This window comes from Bombus pascuorum, chromosome 2 (genome assembly GCF_905332965.1).
Source record: "Bombus pascuorum chromosome 2, iyBomPasc1.1, whole genome shotgun sequence".
Classification (NCBI taxonomy): domain Eukaryota; kingdom Metazoa; phylum Arthropoda; class Insecta; order Hymenoptera; family Apidae; genus Bombus; species Bombus pascuorum.
In genome coordinates this window covers 11,688,569-11,705,053 of record NC_083489.1, presented here as the reverse complement: position 1 = coordinate 11,705,053, position 16,485 = coordinate 11,688,569, and the positions used below count along the sequence as shown (strand labels likewise).

The 16,485-nt window shown below is 30.0% G+C and overlaps 3 protein-coding genes and 1 long non-coding RNA gene across 7 annotated transcripts; 2 read left to right on the top strand and 2 right to left on the bottom strand.

Annotated features, from left to right (window-relative positions):
- Positions 1–660: 660 nt before the first annotated feature.
- Positions 661–1,916, bottom strand: LOC132916525 (SOSS complex subunit B homolog). The gene is made up of 2 exons (XM_060976613.1): positions 1,129–1,916; positions 661–1,002 (listed from the first exon to the last, which is right to left on the bottom strand). The coding sequence occupies exons 1-2, from the start codon at positions 1,585–1,587 to the stop codon at positions 766–768; spliced, it is 696 nt and encodes a 231-aa protein (XP_060832596.1). The 5' UTR covers positions 1,588–1,916; the 3' UTR covers positions 661–765.
- A 138-nt stretch (positions 1,917–2,054) lies between these two features.
- Positions 2,055–4,245, top strand: LOC132916524 (uncharacterized). Of its 3 annotated transcripts, none has more exons than XM_060976612.1 (5): positions 2,055–2,138; positions 2,650–2,754; positions 2,816–3,151; positions 3,234–3,443; positions 3,530–4,245. In XM_060976612.1, exons 2-5 carry the CDS (start codon positions 2,653–2,655, stop codon positions 3,701–3,703), a joined length of 822 nt encoding a protein of 273 aa, XP_060832595.1. In that variant the 5' UTR covers positions 2,055–2,138; positions 2,650–2,652; the 3' UTR covers positions 3,704–4,245. The 3 variants fall into 3 exon arrangements, with proteins under 3 accessions (XP_060832595.1, XP_060832594.1, XP_060832593.1); XM_060976611.1 differs by lacking the exon at positions 2,055–2,138 and adding an exon at positions 2,274–2,574; XM_060976610.1 differs by lacking the exon at positions 2,055–2,138 and adding an exon at positions 2,275–2,577.
- Positions 4,246–4,606: 361 nt separating this feature from the next.
- Positions 4,607–15,088, bottom strand: LOC132916516 (mitogen-activated protein kinase kinase kinase 12). 2 transcript variants are annotated; one of them, XM_060976597.1, is made up of 12 exons: positions 14,721–15,088; positions 11,664–11,830; positions 9,509–9,783; positions 9,248–9,434; positions 8,991–9,182; positions 8,402–8,828; positions 8,096–8,322; positions 7,706–8,024; positions 7,228–7,628; positions 6,928–7,146; positions 6,657–6,852; positions 4,607–6,549 (listed from the first exon to the last, which is right to left on the bottom strand). In XM_060976597.1, the coding sequence occupies exons 2-12, from the start codon at positions 11,801–11,803 to the stop codon at positions 6,430–6,432; spliced, it is 2,703 nt and encodes a 900-aa protein (XP_060832580.1). In that variant the 5' UTR covers positions 11,804–11,830; positions 14,721–15,088; the 3' UTR covers positions 4,607–6,429. The 2 variants fall into 2 exon arrangements, with proteins under 2 accessions (XP_060832580.1, XP_060832581.1); XM_060976598.1 differs by lacking the exons at positions 11,664–11,830; positions 14,721–15,088 and adding an exon at positions 11,030–11,286.
- LOC132916531 (uncharacterized) lies at positions 10,602–11,835 on the top strand. The gene is made up of 2 exons (XR_009660113.1): positions 10,602–10,702; positions 10,935–11,835. It is a non-coding gene; the product is annotated as an uncharacterized LOC132916531 (long non-coding RNA).
- Positions 15,089–16,485: the final 1,397 nt, after the last annotated feature.

The following is a 16,485-nucleotide window of genomic DNA, read 5'->3' as shown; positions in this document are numbered from 1 at the left end:
TAATTATGTACAAAATATAAATATTAAATAAAAATAGGGTCAATGTACACAAAATAATTGATAGATAAATTGATAGTTATAAGTAGTAATAAATACTGTACATATTTAGTTTTCTTTTTAACGCTTCTGATGAAAATATACAAAGTCAATGATCACATATTTTTATTTTAATGTATATTTACACTGAGTAACAACATCACGTAATAAATTCAAATATGTTTTATATTAAATGTTGTTTTGTATAAAGATTGAATATTTTTTAAAATTATTTTATCCTTATTTACTCAGTGTAAATTAAATATACACATATTATTGTTCTTTATTTTATAAAATATATTTTAAAAAATTAGCAAATAAAATTATTTATCAGTTAAATGCAGATATTATATAGTTTATATATATATTACATTCATTTATCAGAATAAGAGAAATTTGATACTTTTACTATGATTTGAAGACAAGCTACAGATTTAAATTAAGAAATGTACAAAACTCAATGATTCTAGACATATAAATTAAAATTAATTCACTGAAACATTAATATATTATATCACTGGTAATAGTATTTTTCATCTATTCTACTTAACTGGATTGTCTTCAATTCATGATGTTATATTCTAAGACAAATCTATCGTATACTTTAATTCATGAATACACATATACAGGATTATTAAAAAAACAGTATATTACAGTTATCCTAAATATTATATAACCAATTGTGTATTTTTATTACACATATATAATTAACCACTTCTTATTTATATGTTATCTACGATCACTGCGTCCACCATTTCTGTATCCCCCACGACCACGAGAATTAGTTTTTGTTGCAACAGATGTTTTTGTTGTTGAATCACCAGTATATCTTGCAGATCCCCCTGGAAGTCCTGAAGTATTACCACTATTTCCACCAGTGCTATTATTATTATTGTTTCCACTCTTTGTTGTTGTTGAACTACCAGAAGTACCACTAGCAGGTGTTGTTGAATTACTTTGAATTGCCTATGATAAAATAAATTAATACTAATATTAATAGAAGCACTAAAAATAGCTACACTCTTTTTAAAATTAGAAATAAATCTATTATTAATATCTAATTAAAAGCAATGAATATATTATACAACATACCAATGGTTGCCTTCCAGGTTGGCCAGTGATATTATTTGCATTTCCATTATTTGTAATAGTATTGTTAACATTACTACCAGGTGGACCAGAACCACTTTGATTAATCATTTGTTGTGCTAAAGCAGGATTTGGTTCACTCATGTTTAACTGTTCATTTATTACCATACAAAATTCACCAATTTTTTGTATGTCCCCATTTTTTCCAGAATACAGAGTTAAGCATTGTCTCCAAACAGAAGCATAACCTTTTGTTAATCTTACAATATCCCCTGGTACTAAAAGCTGTCCAGGTTCGTCCCAAATTGAAACATTCATGCATGCCGTACTGTCTGCCACTTTAAACGTTCGAACTTCGCGGTTTTCTTTGGTAATGGTAGGATGACCAACTTCCAGAACAATAAACACTACATTAATGTTTTTTTGACCCGGCCGTATGTCTTTTATCAATACGTATTCCATTGTTTTGATAATCAATATGCACTTTACACTAGCACTATTTACGAATAATCACCTATACGTATATATTTGAAAATACGTCAGATATACTTTGTTACTTTACGTACTATTTAATTTAACTTCCCTATTATCTTCAATGTGTTGTTCGATATCGTATAACTACATCAATTTCTTTCTACCAGTACTTAGAATGACACTAATGAATGTTTAAAATATTTGGTTGCGTAAAGTAAGAAAGAAGTTCATTAGAAAGGTAATACGGGTGTTATGCTGTTGGTAACTGGTAGAATGAATGTCGGCCATCTTATTTTAGTACGTCATATAGACACTAGTTTCGCTACTGTCCTATAATATGCGCGTCATCGAAATAATCTGGCAGCAGCTGGTTGTAACATGAATGTCTGTTATTACTACGTAGAGTAAAGCTGATACATCTATTCGAAACATACATATATGTGTATTATATGCATATATGCAAATACATGATTATCTATACACAACTTGTATACATATATACGTAGCAACTGCATATAGAATTTACGCATACATTAAATGTATGCACTTTAGTTTATTTTTTATAATAATAAAAAAGAATAATTTTACTACTATACAAACTATACACATTGTTTGTTATATATGAAAATTATATTTAAATCCTTTCAATTGAAACTTTATGTTATGTCAATTACGTTATGTTTTTTAAAGAATAATATAGTCTGTAGAAAAATTATGAATGAATTGGAAACGAAATTATTTTTCATTTAACAATATGTAGAATGTAATTTGACTGTTGATCTATGAAATTTATCTAGTAAAAGATTCAAAATCTATTCCCTGAAATTTGTCATATCAGTTAGCAAGTTAGGTAAACGCATTCTACTACTGCGAAGTTTGTGTTCCACTCGATAATTATTCAAGAAATAAAAATATTTTTAAAGATCTGCTTATTTTTGAATGCCTATCAATGTTAACCCAGGGAGATAATCATAAGTAGTAATATTGAACTTCTTTTTATTATGGCAATATTAGTTTAAGAATAAGCTAATGTCAACATTACACTTTTAGATAATGGACGTGGACGAATCTCTGGATCCGAAAGAATTGAAAGTTACCCTCGAAACATACAAAAAATTGGCAAATGATTTTGCAAATCATGATACGATTTTGAAGGTAGGAAATTTTTCAAAGTTTGTTTATACTTTATTTTTATAACAAGGATTACTGATTTTAGGATAAAACAGTTTTGTCGTATGTAGCGTATGTCTTAGAAGTACCCGATTTTGAGATTGTTAATTTGAGTTTAGATATTTTGGAGTTATTTGTTAAAAACGTGGATAATTATGTACACATAACCTCTACTTTTGGAGTTCGTGAAGCCTTGGACGCAATTATAAATAAGTACAATGTAGATAAACCAAAGATATCTAAACGAGCACAATGTATAAAAGATGACATAGAAAGAATGAAACCACCAATATATAATTTACGTAGCAGATGTAAAAGAGTTATAGAGCCTAAAAAGTTAAAGACTCATGTGATTGTATTACATGTTCAGGGCTTATTACCGGTAAATACATACAGATAGTATGTATATATTTTAATTTTATATATTTATTATTTCATAAAAATTATGTATGTATATGAAATAGGAAACTCGTGCAGAGTTGGAGGCAATATTAATAAGAATCAATGGACTAGTTTCTCTGGTAGTTGATGTAGAACATCAGCGTGTTACAATGCGTACTTTAAGTTATGTTACTGCCAAACAAATTGCAGAAGCTATCCAAAAAAATTCTGAGAATATGGAAGCAAGATTGGTGACACGAAATAAATTCAATCAAGAATATCTTGTTAAATTGGTAAATATTTGTACAGAGAAAAATTTCTACATTTTAGAATTAAAATGAGTTGTAATTTCTTTATTAACAATATATTTAATCCTAAGATTCATACTGGAAATAATGGTGATACTGAAGACATGCCAGACTACTTACCTGAGGAAGATGAACAAGAAGATGAGAAAGAGGGAGTTGTATCATTATTGACTGGATTAAGACAAAGTGCTTCATCATTGTATAAATCCACTGCAGAATTTCTGCACAATTCATTTTATTGGTAAATTTGTAAGCTCTAGTATATTAAATATTATTTTTTATTCTATTATCAATGAACAACTTTATAAAAGTAGAAAATGTTTGAAACTATAATTCTTCATAAACATGTTTTAATTTTTATTTATTTGACATATAATCTCAAGTTACTCATTTTTCATGACAGTTAATATAATACTCAAATATTCACTATATTTATTAAAATAGACTGAATATATACCAGAAAGTGTAAATAAATTTAGTTTTTATTATATGTAATAAAAATTTGATGTCCACGTTTAATGTTTGTCCTCGAGTAAACTGTACATATGTAATGTATTAAATCTTGTAATTAAGTAAAGCTATAAAATATAGAAATTGCAGTATGATGATCTAAGTGATTAAAACTTTTACATGTTCAATAATATAATAGAATAAAAAACATAATCATTAATTTAATAAATGTGAACAAGACTCAGATCGCTATTTTATGCTGAATGAATATTGAAACGGTGTTATACTGAAAGAAATTTATTTCAAATTATGTTAAATATATATAATAATTAAAATATTACGTTGTTTGTATGTATAGCAACTTTTATTGCTAGTAAGGTTTTTCTATCATAATAATATGTATACTTTCTTGTTAAAAATAGGCTGTGCAAATATTTATTGTATTTTAATAAGTTAATATATATATACTTACATGTAAAATAACATACTACCACATACCATCATTTTTCTTTACAATATTTGCTTTTTACTTAAATAAAGATTTCAGATCATATATATATTTTGTTTCCAAATGTTAATGCATATATAAATAATTAATACTTTATAATTTATATAAAAATAGTTTTATTTTAACAAAATCAAATTATCTAATAAGTTTACAATGTTATTAAGGTTTGTAATTGAATTGCATATACCAATTATTGTAAATCAACTTTATTTGTTTATAACACAAATTTTGTGTACTGCTTCTATTATTAAAGAATAATAGAACTAGTCAGTTTAGCTGCCACTGCACAAGAAGGAACAATTTATGCAACTACTCGCATAAATATAATAGATACAATATGTATGATTATCATAAAGTACATCTTTATATATCTTATTAATTACTTCGTCCAAATGAGCACATGAAAATGTTATATTATACCTTAGCTACTATTTTCTTAAGTTTATGTTGTATTGTCTATATTTACAATAGTATAGTAATTGTCATTAAGGCAATTTGAGTTTCAAAGCAGGTACAATAGATGGATGCAGACAGTACTTTGGACAATTGACTTAACGATGTCGTTTAGTTTTGCATGTGTAATTACGATATTTATTGTTATTAATTTTAGAGAATGAGTATATGACTTTTACATACAGTCCAACACTATTATTGAGTTTCAGTTTGAAACTCAGACAACCTGCATTGTTTTGACTATATCATAATACTACTTACACTAGTTTTTTAACATAGTCATTAAATTAGATTGTTTTCATTTATTAATTGAGAAATGAAACAATAAAATTTATTACATACAGTACATTAATGAAATCTGTAGTAAGATTATTGGTAAAAGTTTTAATGCATCAAAAATATTTAATGACTTTGTTACAGTAAAATAGTCCTCAAGCAATACCTCATGTTATTTATAATTTGACTTTATCAGAATAGCAGAATATTTATTGAATCGAAAAATTATTGTACTGATGTGATCCTATTTTCAGTTGCACGCTTAATTGCTGTTTATTGCACATTAATTAGATTTTGTTATTTTATTTCAATAATCACTATTTGGTGTACTTTATGAAAATTGCCACAGGCACTTATGTTTTAAAATTTATTTAGTAATTGTCATTCCATTACATATTTTCTAAATTAGTTTCAAAAGTATGTTTTTCTAATGCAATATTTATTTTTATTTTATTGTATTTATATACAATAACTCTTTGTAAACTACCAAATAATATATGAGTTTATTGATTTTTAAAATTGATTTCTACATTATGGTGAATTTCATCTATACATACAAGTGAATGCAATTATCAATAACTGATTTTGCATTCATCGTAGGAATGATTGATTTGAGTCTAACTGAATATTTTTTATTAATAATATGAAATAAATGCAACACATAATTGATAATAAGTTCATAATTGATTAGTTGAGAATTCTACATTTACTAAAAGGAACTATAAAAAAAAATATAAAACATAATGGAATGAATTTTAAGTAATGATTTTTTCTCTTTCAGACGTGAGCATGAGGTGCATGTATTTACAAATAATACTATATAACATGTCTATACACATGTTTGTGTAAATTTTCGATTCTGTTGAAAATATCAGCAATCTATATTTTATATTTTTCTTAGAAAAAATAGTTATTGATTTATGTTCATTTTCTATAGCGTATAATAAATCATATCATAGATAATGATAGAAAACAATTTCATTAAATTAATTCAGTTGTTGAATTTTGTAATAGTTTTCAAAAATAGTAATTTAAATTTTAATAAAGATTTAGAATGTGATTTTTATAAACTTTTTTCAGTAACTGTCTAGTATCTTATTAATATTAATGTAATATTTCATTGATAAATAATGCATAAAATTAATGTACATATATATCTAACATATACCTTAAATTGATAAATATCTACAATATTTAACACAGGATGAGAGCATACGCTACAAAAATGCACTGGTTGTTAGGTACTTATATCAATCGTAAATGAGATATAAAAATCCTGTTAATCTACACACTACTTTCTATTTTTAAGTTTGCAACTACTGGTTGAGATGCAATTGTAATCTCACTGACTTCATCTGTTTCTGATTGACTTGACGTATCAGAAACATCATCTATTTCTTTCCTCTAAATAAAAATAGAAATAAAAGTAAAAATATATTGTGTATTATATTGCATATAATACATACATTTTCAATAATATTACATTAATAATAAGAATTATGTTAACTCACCTTATGAGAATAGTGAATATTACGAAATACTCTTTGCATATCGGAATTACTTTCTAACGTGGAGGATTGACTGGACGGAGGATGTGAATATTCGGAAGTATTTTCCTCATCAGAAGCTAACACTCTCTCTATGCGTTCAGGTGCATGTTTAAATCTTCTTAACCTACATCCAGGACCAATTGGTCGCCTTGCAATACTTTAAAATAAATTCATTAAATTAAGATATGAATTAGATTAATTTCATACTTTTACATTATTCTAGAAAAAATACCTTCTTCTTTTTAAAGAATAATTATACGTATAACTCGGATCTTCGCCTTCTTCATCTGACCAACTTTCCTCACATGCATCATCTTCACGATCGCATAAAGTATCCATACTTTCAGAACAAGGTCGAGTTTTAATTTCTGATTGTTCGTGAAGTGTATTAGTATTGTTAACAATAATTCCACAAAAATGTCCGGACAGGTTTATAGGTTCTTCTTTGCTTCTGAAATGAACAATTGTTTGTTACTTTTAATTATTGTTAAAGTCCATATATTGATATATGTTTATATTAAATATGTTTTACCTGTGTTGTATCACATCATCGCAATTTCCATTATCTATAGGAGAAATAAGACGATTAGCATTAATAATTTCGCTAACTTTTCGACCAAGTGTTTCAAGATTATCGTCATCACTACAGTCCTTTAAACGTTCATTTCCATTTGCACGATTTTCATTTGAAGGTTCAGGACTGGAACAAGGACTAGATTGCATTCTATAATGAGCTTCGGATAAAACTGAATTTCCATTTAAACTTTCTGGTGTTTGTTTATTTAATGACTGTTTATTAAGACTATTTACAGAAAGTTTTTCTGTTGATGAGATTGTTGTTGTATGTCCAACAGGATTAAAATCAGTTTCGTTGATATCCATTATATCTGTCTGTGTTTGACTATCAACAAAACGTGCACATACTTCTGTACTCTGAAAACAGATATACATCCAGCATTATATTTTAATTTATTAATTAATAAGTACATATTCTCATGTTAGATACGTACTTTTCTTTCACGATGAGGACTCGATCGTGGGCTAGAATTTATACCACATCCAGATCCTACTCTACGATGCCTATATTTGCGTTGCTTGAAACTATTATTAGGGACTAAAACTGTCTCTGGTTGATTAGATTCATTTAGTTGGGTACACATAGTTGCTTTTATAGGAGTTTGTGGACAGTCTGTTGGGGATGGTGGAGTTGTTGGAGTAGATGATGTCGAAAATTGAGGGTTACGTCTACGATGAAGTCTTTCTTGAGCCTTTATAAGGGGGTGTACAAGTCGCTTCTTACATTGCTTATACCCACTTTGTTGTTCTCGTCTAAGAGAGAAAATAAGATATATTAAAATTACTTACTATTAGCTATTCTAATTTTCTAATTGATTACTTACTTAATTACATCTCGTTCACGCTGTTCCAACTGTAATAAAACAGCGCTTAATTCTAAGTACAAATTATTAGTACGTTCGAGTTTACGTTCATAATGTTCTCGAATATCTTGAGCATGTCTTAATTCATCCTCACGTCGTCGAATGAGATCAGCTTCAAATCTTGGACTACTACAACTATTTGTCTGCATTTGTTTCATATGATCTCTAATTTCTTTTTTCCAAGATTGCTGTAATTATAAAAATTATAAACACCTTTTAATATTTAAATAGGTTTCTTTTATTTTTATTTTTAAGTTTTCAATTTACCTGTGTCTTAAAGTAATCATCAGGTTTTGTACATAGCACTTCAACTGCTGCAATTCCGAGGTGAATTTCAATATGTTTAAAGGAAGGTCTATTACGTGGTTTTGCAGCCCAACATTGTTTTACAAGTAACCTGTAACCTTCTGGACAGCTTGCAGGTATTGGTAAATGAAGAGAATTATTGCCCACGCCCCAAATGATTGCGGAAGAATCCACGTCTTTGTAAGGTATTTCTCCGCTTAAGAGTTCCCATAATACCACACCATACGACCATATATCTACTTTCTCAGAACAAGGCTCGTTTCTGATTATTTCTGGGGCCATCCAAGCAACTGTACCAGCAAAACTCATTCTTGTACTAATTTCATTCCATTCTCTACTAGTTCCAAAATCGCTAATTTTTACAATTTCTCCCTGTCCTATCAACACACTGAAATCGTAAATAGAATTTAGAAGATAAACACGTTAATTTAGTATGTAAGTATAGTAAAGACAAAGATGTTCTTATTTTATGAGGTAAATAAAAATTTACTGAGCCTAAAAATATATATGAATTTAATTTAATTTAAATATATATGAATAAATGACATACTTTGGGCTTTTAAGATCTCTGTGTATAATTTTATGTGCATGGAGATAGGCCATTCCAGCTGCAATTTGTTTTGACCATGATACTAATCTAGGAGGTGGAACTGGTTCTCCAGCCCTAAGGAGGTCGTATAATGGTCCGTATGGACAAAATTCCATTATTATACAGTAACATGGTGCTTGTGTGCAAACACCTCTGAGAATATATAGAGATTATTTATATTATTTTTTATAGCATTTTTAGTACAACTAAAAACTTACTTAAATTGAACAATATTTGGATGATTTAACTTCCGTAAGTGCCGTATATCAGTTTCACGTGGCTCTCGCACCTTTTTTACAGCTACAACTTCTTTATTTAATTTTCCACTAAATACTGCCCCTTGTGCTCCAGATCCGAGCCATTGGAGTTCACTGATTGATTCAAACGGTATTTCCCAGTCATCCGCTAAAATTATTTGATTTTATCCTATAAATAATGTTATAAAGACTATATTAAATCTACAAAAAGTGATTACTTACTTTGATGTCCTTTAATTTTTTCATTAACAGCTGCTTTTGAAAGCATAGTCCAAACTGGACGCATGCACCCTAATATACCTTCCACCCAGCTTGATCTTTGTGCATCTAAAGTTCCAGTACCTGGAGTACATTTTGTTGCAGTTTCACTAGAGTTACTATTGCTTTCTGAATTGCTATGATTGTTATTAGGTAATTGAGCATCACGTGGGTCAGGGATAATAGGACCTCCTGCAATTCCACTCAACTGACCTAATTCTTCTTGTATACATAACATGCTAAAATAAATAATCAAAGATATTAAAAGACTTAATTTCTGAATATGAAAATGTTAAAATATTAATGAAAGAACAAAATTATTTCAATTATTTTGCTATTTTTATTCGATAAATATAATTTTTTAGAATGCAGCAAAAATATTATCATGAAATATGTAGCAAATGTGTATTACAAAATTTTATCAAACAAGAGTTAAAAGAATTTTGTTTTTTACTGGAGTTTCTCATCTTGAACTACTGAAAATAATGTAATATATGATATTGTGAATTGAAATATTAACTATAGGAAAAATGATAGTAAGGAGTAAAAATATTCTTGATTAATTTTTTTGGAAGTTATTAATTTAATCTTGAATAAAGCTTCTAATGTAAAATAACTGACTAACTTATAACTTTTTAAAAGAGTAAATAATTGTTATGAAATTTTTATTCAAAATGACAATATATAAATTATTTTTAAAAATGTACCATTTAAACAAATTTCTTTACTAATTCATTAATTTATACTAATCAAATTATCTTAATCAAACAATAATCATATTTTTTTGCTTCATAACTATTATTAATAAACATAAGTCCCTAACATATCTGTGTTGAAAAATTTCAGAATTTAGACTCCAAACAAAAGAAAAGTGACGTTATTTCGAAAAACGCAACAAAGAGATTCGGGCATATAAAATTTTCATGTCTTATTGTCATAACAAACGATTCGTTACATACACAATCAATATGGACATATGTATGTATTAAAATCGTCATGTTAAAACGTCATGAAATCTACTAATGTAAGTGAAATTAATAGGAACATTAATCACTGAGCATCGATTTCGTTAAATGACTTGTACACCTGTCAAACATGTAAGCTGTGATCGTAAGTCGTGAGTCAAGTAGCTGTTATAAGCAATATCATACGATAAGTGTAAGTATCTGCAATGTACTTTACTTCTGTGTATTATGTATCTTGTGCTACATCATTTAAAAATACTCTTTCGTGTTTATATCGAAGATACTGAAATCGCGTAAGAAAGACGTGTTTTAATAACTGAAAAATGGAAATGATAAAAATGACATGGGTCGTGTGACTAGGAATTATGTTTAGGACATAAATATATCTGATAAACAGAAAAGACTGACAATATGAGTTTCTATAGATGTGTTAGTGTGGGGACAAGATCAAAGCCATCAACGATGGTGCCGTTATGCCGTTATCGGAAGCGCATTCCGACGACTTGGCCTTCGTCCTCACCTCCTCGTACCGACGTTGTTTGGAACGACCACATCGTCGCTCTGTATCTTCCGAAGGAAAAATCGTGTAAATACCATCGTATCACGCGTAGCATATGGATATAACACGCTTGACCCATACACTGAGAGAAAGTGTCACAAAACCATGCCACTGATTGAACGTTTTCACGATAAACAAAATATAAATACGATGAAACTATACAGGATGCATACGACCACGAGACATATCGTGAACTAACAAGTTACCCGGCAGAGGGCGGTATTTACCGTTTGCTTTTATATGTGTATGTACAGTATGATGCATGACGATGTTAAGTGGTTGTTCATAATTGTAGTGCATTAGAATTTGACAATCGAAAAGTATATGATCATTCTATATATCGTTTATAGAACAAATACATATGTACAATTGAAACATTATCAGAATTAATATCACGCAGTAAAGTTATATTTTGTGATAATTAAATTACTCCTAATTTCAAATATAAATTTTAAGGTTTACCTATGACAGATAATTAAGAATGCGCATGCGTAATTGTACGCGCGTAATTTAATGTAACAAAGCGCGTTATTTCAAATTTATTATATGTAATACTCGTTTTATATTTGACACTGTAAAAATACTACATTTTTACCTGTTAGTGAATATATGCGCTTCCGGATGAGAAGGTGATAAAACTACTTGATTGACACCCGATGAAGCTTCTGTTTCCTGAGATTCAAATTTGTACATCTCAGGTTGCGACAGTGTCTCTGTCCCGGCAGGAGTACGCATGGTTGCTTATTGTTTTGTATTCCAATTCTGTAACATAATTTATCATTTAATAAATAGTACAATTTATGGATGTAAACTTCCTTACTAGTATCATTTTAAGTAAGAGAACATTTTTTACGCTTGTTACATGTACGTGTATATCGTTAAAAAATGTATTCGTCGCAATGTTACTTTATCATGAGCGAAGACCAGAGGAAAAAGAGAAAAGACGAATAAGAAATCACCTTTAGCATAACATGGGGAGGCTGGGTTCAATGGAATGCCGATCTAGTAAGAGGCGTGGTATGTGGCCGTCACATACCAAACAACCGTGCTTTTATTTTTTGTGCAGATTTCTTAGGTTAAACTTAATCATACTTGCATTTTTAGCCGATAATTAAAGAAATCACGCTTTCTAACAGAATATTAGCATGAAAGGTAAAGTGAAAGATTTATTTAAAATTTGAGTATTGCATATAGCCTGTCTTTTATCTAATACTTATGAAACAACAAAAGTCTTTGTTTTTTTCAATTACAAAATCTTCGTAATTTTGTAGCAAAAATAATGCGACAAAAAACAAGAGGATTAATTAAAAATCCAACCGATTTCGCAAAAAACCTTTATCAGATACTGGTTTAAACACGGAACCCTTTCGCGCTACGAGAAGAAAAAAAAAGGATACAGAGTTTTGTATAGTGAGTCATTCGTAGGTGTGTCTTGGATTAATCCACAGCACCTGTGCTAGGTAAGCTCTAATATACTAAGAACCACCCCCGAAACCTAAATCTGCTGGGAGAAGGGAGGGGGAAGGGGGATATTTCGTGATTCCAAATATATTTATTTGGGATAAATACAAAGAAAGACGTTATTAATGGCTTTTATACGATTATTCAAATAATTTTATTTTCAAGATTGAATGTATGTTCATTTTATTTACAGAATATATTTCTAGAGCTGGAACCTTCATATGATACAATGAAGGGGTTTCTGAAAATTTTGCTACAGTTAACAGATCGATGTTCCAAAAGAGTGAACATGTTGCACCCCTCGTTTCTTGAACAGACTATTTCCGTGAGTAAAGTTGGGGAAGAATGAATCGTAATGAGTAGGGTGCTCATTGTCTATCCTGATTTGTCGCTTTGTTGACCAGAATGCTATAATTTCAAGGTATGAGTGAACATTACGATATGGATGTTTAATATTATATTATAATGTATTCAGTATATCACAAAGTAGATTAAAATATGGAATTATGTGTACATGACTAATGTTATAGCGGCAAATTTAATAAGTTAACAGAATATATTACGTCAGCTTCAAACCTTTATATTTTCGTTACATATACATGTGTGCGTGACTTTGTTGCATTGAGAAGAGTTCCATCGTAAGTTTTATAGAACAATCTAAAAATACTTCCTATATCGAGGTCGCGAAACAAAAGAGAAGAGTTTGATAGAAAACTTAAATACGATAAGAAATAGAAATGGTTTATTACGTATAATGTAACGAACAAATTCTGTTAATACATTGAAAAAAGGATGAAATACATATTAATGCTTCCATTATTGCATTCGTTAACATCTTTTTACGAATACACCTCCGTATCCTTCAAAGGAGGTGGAAGAAGTTTCAGTTTTGTTGTTGTCTGACACGCACGAAATGCAATGTATGCGATAAAAATGATAACGTGGAAAAATACCTATGAAATGTTTTAAGTAGATCATCATTAGAATAAATTAGGATTTTTTAAAAATTTATTGATTACATAAAAAATGAATGAGTGCTATATGATCTAGTACGGAAGGTGTATCAAATAGTCTTAATTCATCGTTTATATATTGCATCATTACTATCAAAAATGAAATTCGATGTCTATTATGTATACGTGTTAAATATTTCATTAGAGCAACGTGTATAGTATTGGTGCACGTCCTAGCGTTGAAATCACCCGATAAATTGAGTGATCGCGATGCTGTTTATAGCATCAGTGATCGGTATACATATTGCTTTAATACGGTTCTAAATAGACGATATTTTGATAATATTTCAAGAAAATGAACTTCATTACGTAATTTTTAAACACAAGTGAAATGAAATTCAGTATAATCTACCTGTTCAAGGACACATAGTACAATGTAATAAAAGAAATATGTCACAAGAACTTAATAATAACTTCATATACTACTATCTTATATAATGTTTATTGAAAATAAACATCTTTGATATTATTGTCTTTATTCGGCTCAAAAACACAAAAAGTACACGTGTACATTGCATATATAGTGTATATTAAGAAAAGAAGCTTTATATCTTTCCGAAATTATAATATACTCGAAAAATAAATAACAGGCAGTTTTTCATTTTATATACCAGTACTCATCATTTTCAACATTTTACTGGTTTTAAAGAAAACCGAACCTTATTAATATTTAAGATAAAAATCCTTTTATATTAATATGCACGGATTAATTCGAAGAACCTGTTTTTATACCGAGCATCCTTTCTCATTCATCGCCTTTCTTTAAAAGCGTTCTTTTTTCATTCATACGAAAGTAATGGACGCGTTTACTGAAGAAGTAATAAGAGTACGATTCAAAGTGCCGACAACTTGGGCCAAATGACGCTTCAGTGTTTGAGACGAGACGCACGAAACGTGCACCACTGCGACGCGACGGACGGAACGAGATTCGTGCTCAGTGCAGAACGATCGGGAACGTGAGCTTTCACTTTCCTCGAGCGGCTTGCACAAGCGAGACACTACCGTGGTCAGGGCGCACGACATTTGGTACGAAAAACTCGTCGAACCATGAAGCGTCGGATATTCAGACAACGGCGATACCTAAAAGTTTCCCGTGTTTGAAAAACAGAGAAAAGGAAGAGGAAGAGTATGGAGAAGACGCTTTATTGATTAAGCTCGGGCAACCCCTCTTTTCTTACCTTTATAAAAAAAATATCTGCCGACGATGAACGACGACAGTGGCAATCCCCTACCAAGTATCCATATAGTTGTATCTGGCGCCATACATTTGCGAAGACTCTGCAACTGCTAAGTCTGACACTATAAGCATGAGAGTCCTCGACTCTTTCAAAAAACGTATCCTCGTGTTGCACGTCACGATAATCATGCAAAAGACATATTTACGTGTCTTCACTGTTCAAATGATTACACTAGTACGTACGCTGGAAATTGTAAGCGAGCTCAAAGAGCCGCGGATTTATTCTCGGTTGACGGTCATGAAAACAACCCCACAACACCCCGACGCACGACGCGTCCAGCGGACACTAAACAAAATGGCGCGTACCATCGTCCATAGCTTCGACACCAGAGTGCGCCTGCTTTCTGTGGGAGTGTGTAAAGACGATGGGTTCTGTATCTAGTAGAGGGAGACAAAGTACCGAACAGGTCCGTCTATTCAAACCACGCCTCTTGGTATTCGAGTCGCGCACACGAATACTACTACGTGCTGTGTTCTATGTATCCGTGCGCAGGTTTACAGGGAGGCATATATACTTTCGAAGAATCCTGTTAATTTATTGATATCTTAAAATAACATATTTTAATATTCCATTTGTTATAGTAGCTTCAATTATCTCATTAATAAATGTCGCACAATTAAAAGTGTAAGGGTACAGAGCAGATATTGATATATTATTTAGAAGTAACCTTACAATTAATAATATACTTTTTAAAGAGGCAGCCATGCGACCCTGTATATGTTAGATGGCGCCACTACTGTACATGCTACTTCCTTCAACCCCACATTATGAAAAATCGCTAACTTAAAGCTTTGGAACATTATCTTCTTGATTTTATGAAAGAAGAAGAATAGATCAATTCCATGTTGATTACATATGCCTCAAGATTTATGTAATTAATTCATATTCAAAAACCTTGTTTTTTTATGGCAATACATACATACTATCGCCAGATTTAAAAGATTAGTAGTGGGGTATACTTAATCTTAAAGGTGCTCAATAGTTAGGATATACAGTGGGGGCGATGAAGGGGCAGCAAACGAGTTTCTGACAATCGTAGCTGTACCTGTAACGCTTGACTGATGCCAGAGAACGGTGTGGATAGTGCATCTGTCGTTGTTTATATAGTATTCCCCACGCTATAGGTTCTTTTCTTTTTTTCTACCTTTACATAACGCGTCTAAAACTGAGACCTTGAAATATCTTAGGTAACCATAACAGATTATTTTATTTAGAAATTTCAAAGTGTCCTATATTGATATATCTATAAAAAAATATTTAAATTTGATTGTGTCCAATATTCATTCATTTATCATTTATATATGTAAAATATTTAAATCTTAAAATAATCTGTAAGTGTTAAATAGTCTAATATATTAGTTATTAAATTTTCGTTTAATATATACTTAAATATCGATAATCATGTTTTAAAAATTATATTACACAATATTCTCAAAGTTTAATTATAATTAAAGTTAATCAAATAAAGTTCAAAGTTTCATTATATTTTAACAGTGATGCTGTACCATATAATACCGTTCTCGATAAATTTATTCTTTCGATTCTCTCTGGATGAACAGAAGAGGGGAAATAGATGACTACGGTTCTTGGAAATATTTTCGTTATTTCTTGGAAATGGTCAGAACTTTTCCGTTCTGCATCATTTGGATTCAGCCGCCCCTTCGCACAAGCGCAGAATATACCTTCCTACTTATTCCTAACTCCC

Excerpts from the sequence above, each read along its gene's own strand:
- LOC132916525 (XM_060976613.1), bottom strand. The coding sequence starts at position 1,587 with ATGGAATACGTATTGATAAAAGACATACGGCCGGGTCAAAAAAACATT. Across the intron at positions 1,003-1,128 it reads AACCTGGAAGGCAACCATTG|GCAATTCAAAGTAATTCAAC; the intron begins GTATGTTGTATA and ends ATTTTATCATAG.
- LOC132916524 (XM_060976612.1), top strand. The coding sequence starts at position 2,653 with ATGGACGTGGACGAATCTCTGGATCCGAAAGAATTGAAAGTTACCCTC. Across the intron at positions 3,152-3,233 it reads ATGTTCAGGGCTTATTACCG|GAAACTCGTGCAGAGTTGGA; the intron begins GTAAATACATAC and ends TATATGAAATAG. Across the intron at positions 3,444-3,529 it reads AAGAATATCTTGTTAAATTG|ATTCATACTGGAAATAATGG; the intron begins GTAAATATTTGT and ends TTTAATCCTAAG.
- LOC132916516 (XM_060976597.1), bottom strand. The coding sequence starts at position 11,803 with ATGCGTACTCCTGCCGGGACAGAGACACTGTCGCAACCTGAGATGTAC. Across the intron at positions 8,323-8,401 it reads ATGATTACTTTAAGACACAG|CAATCTTGGAAAAAAGAAAT; the intron begins GTAAATTGAAAA and ends TTATAATTACAG. Across the intron at positions 7,147-7,227 it reads GATGATGTGATACAACACAG|AAGCAAAGAAGAACCTATAA; the intron begins GTAAAACATATT and ends TGTTCATTTCAG.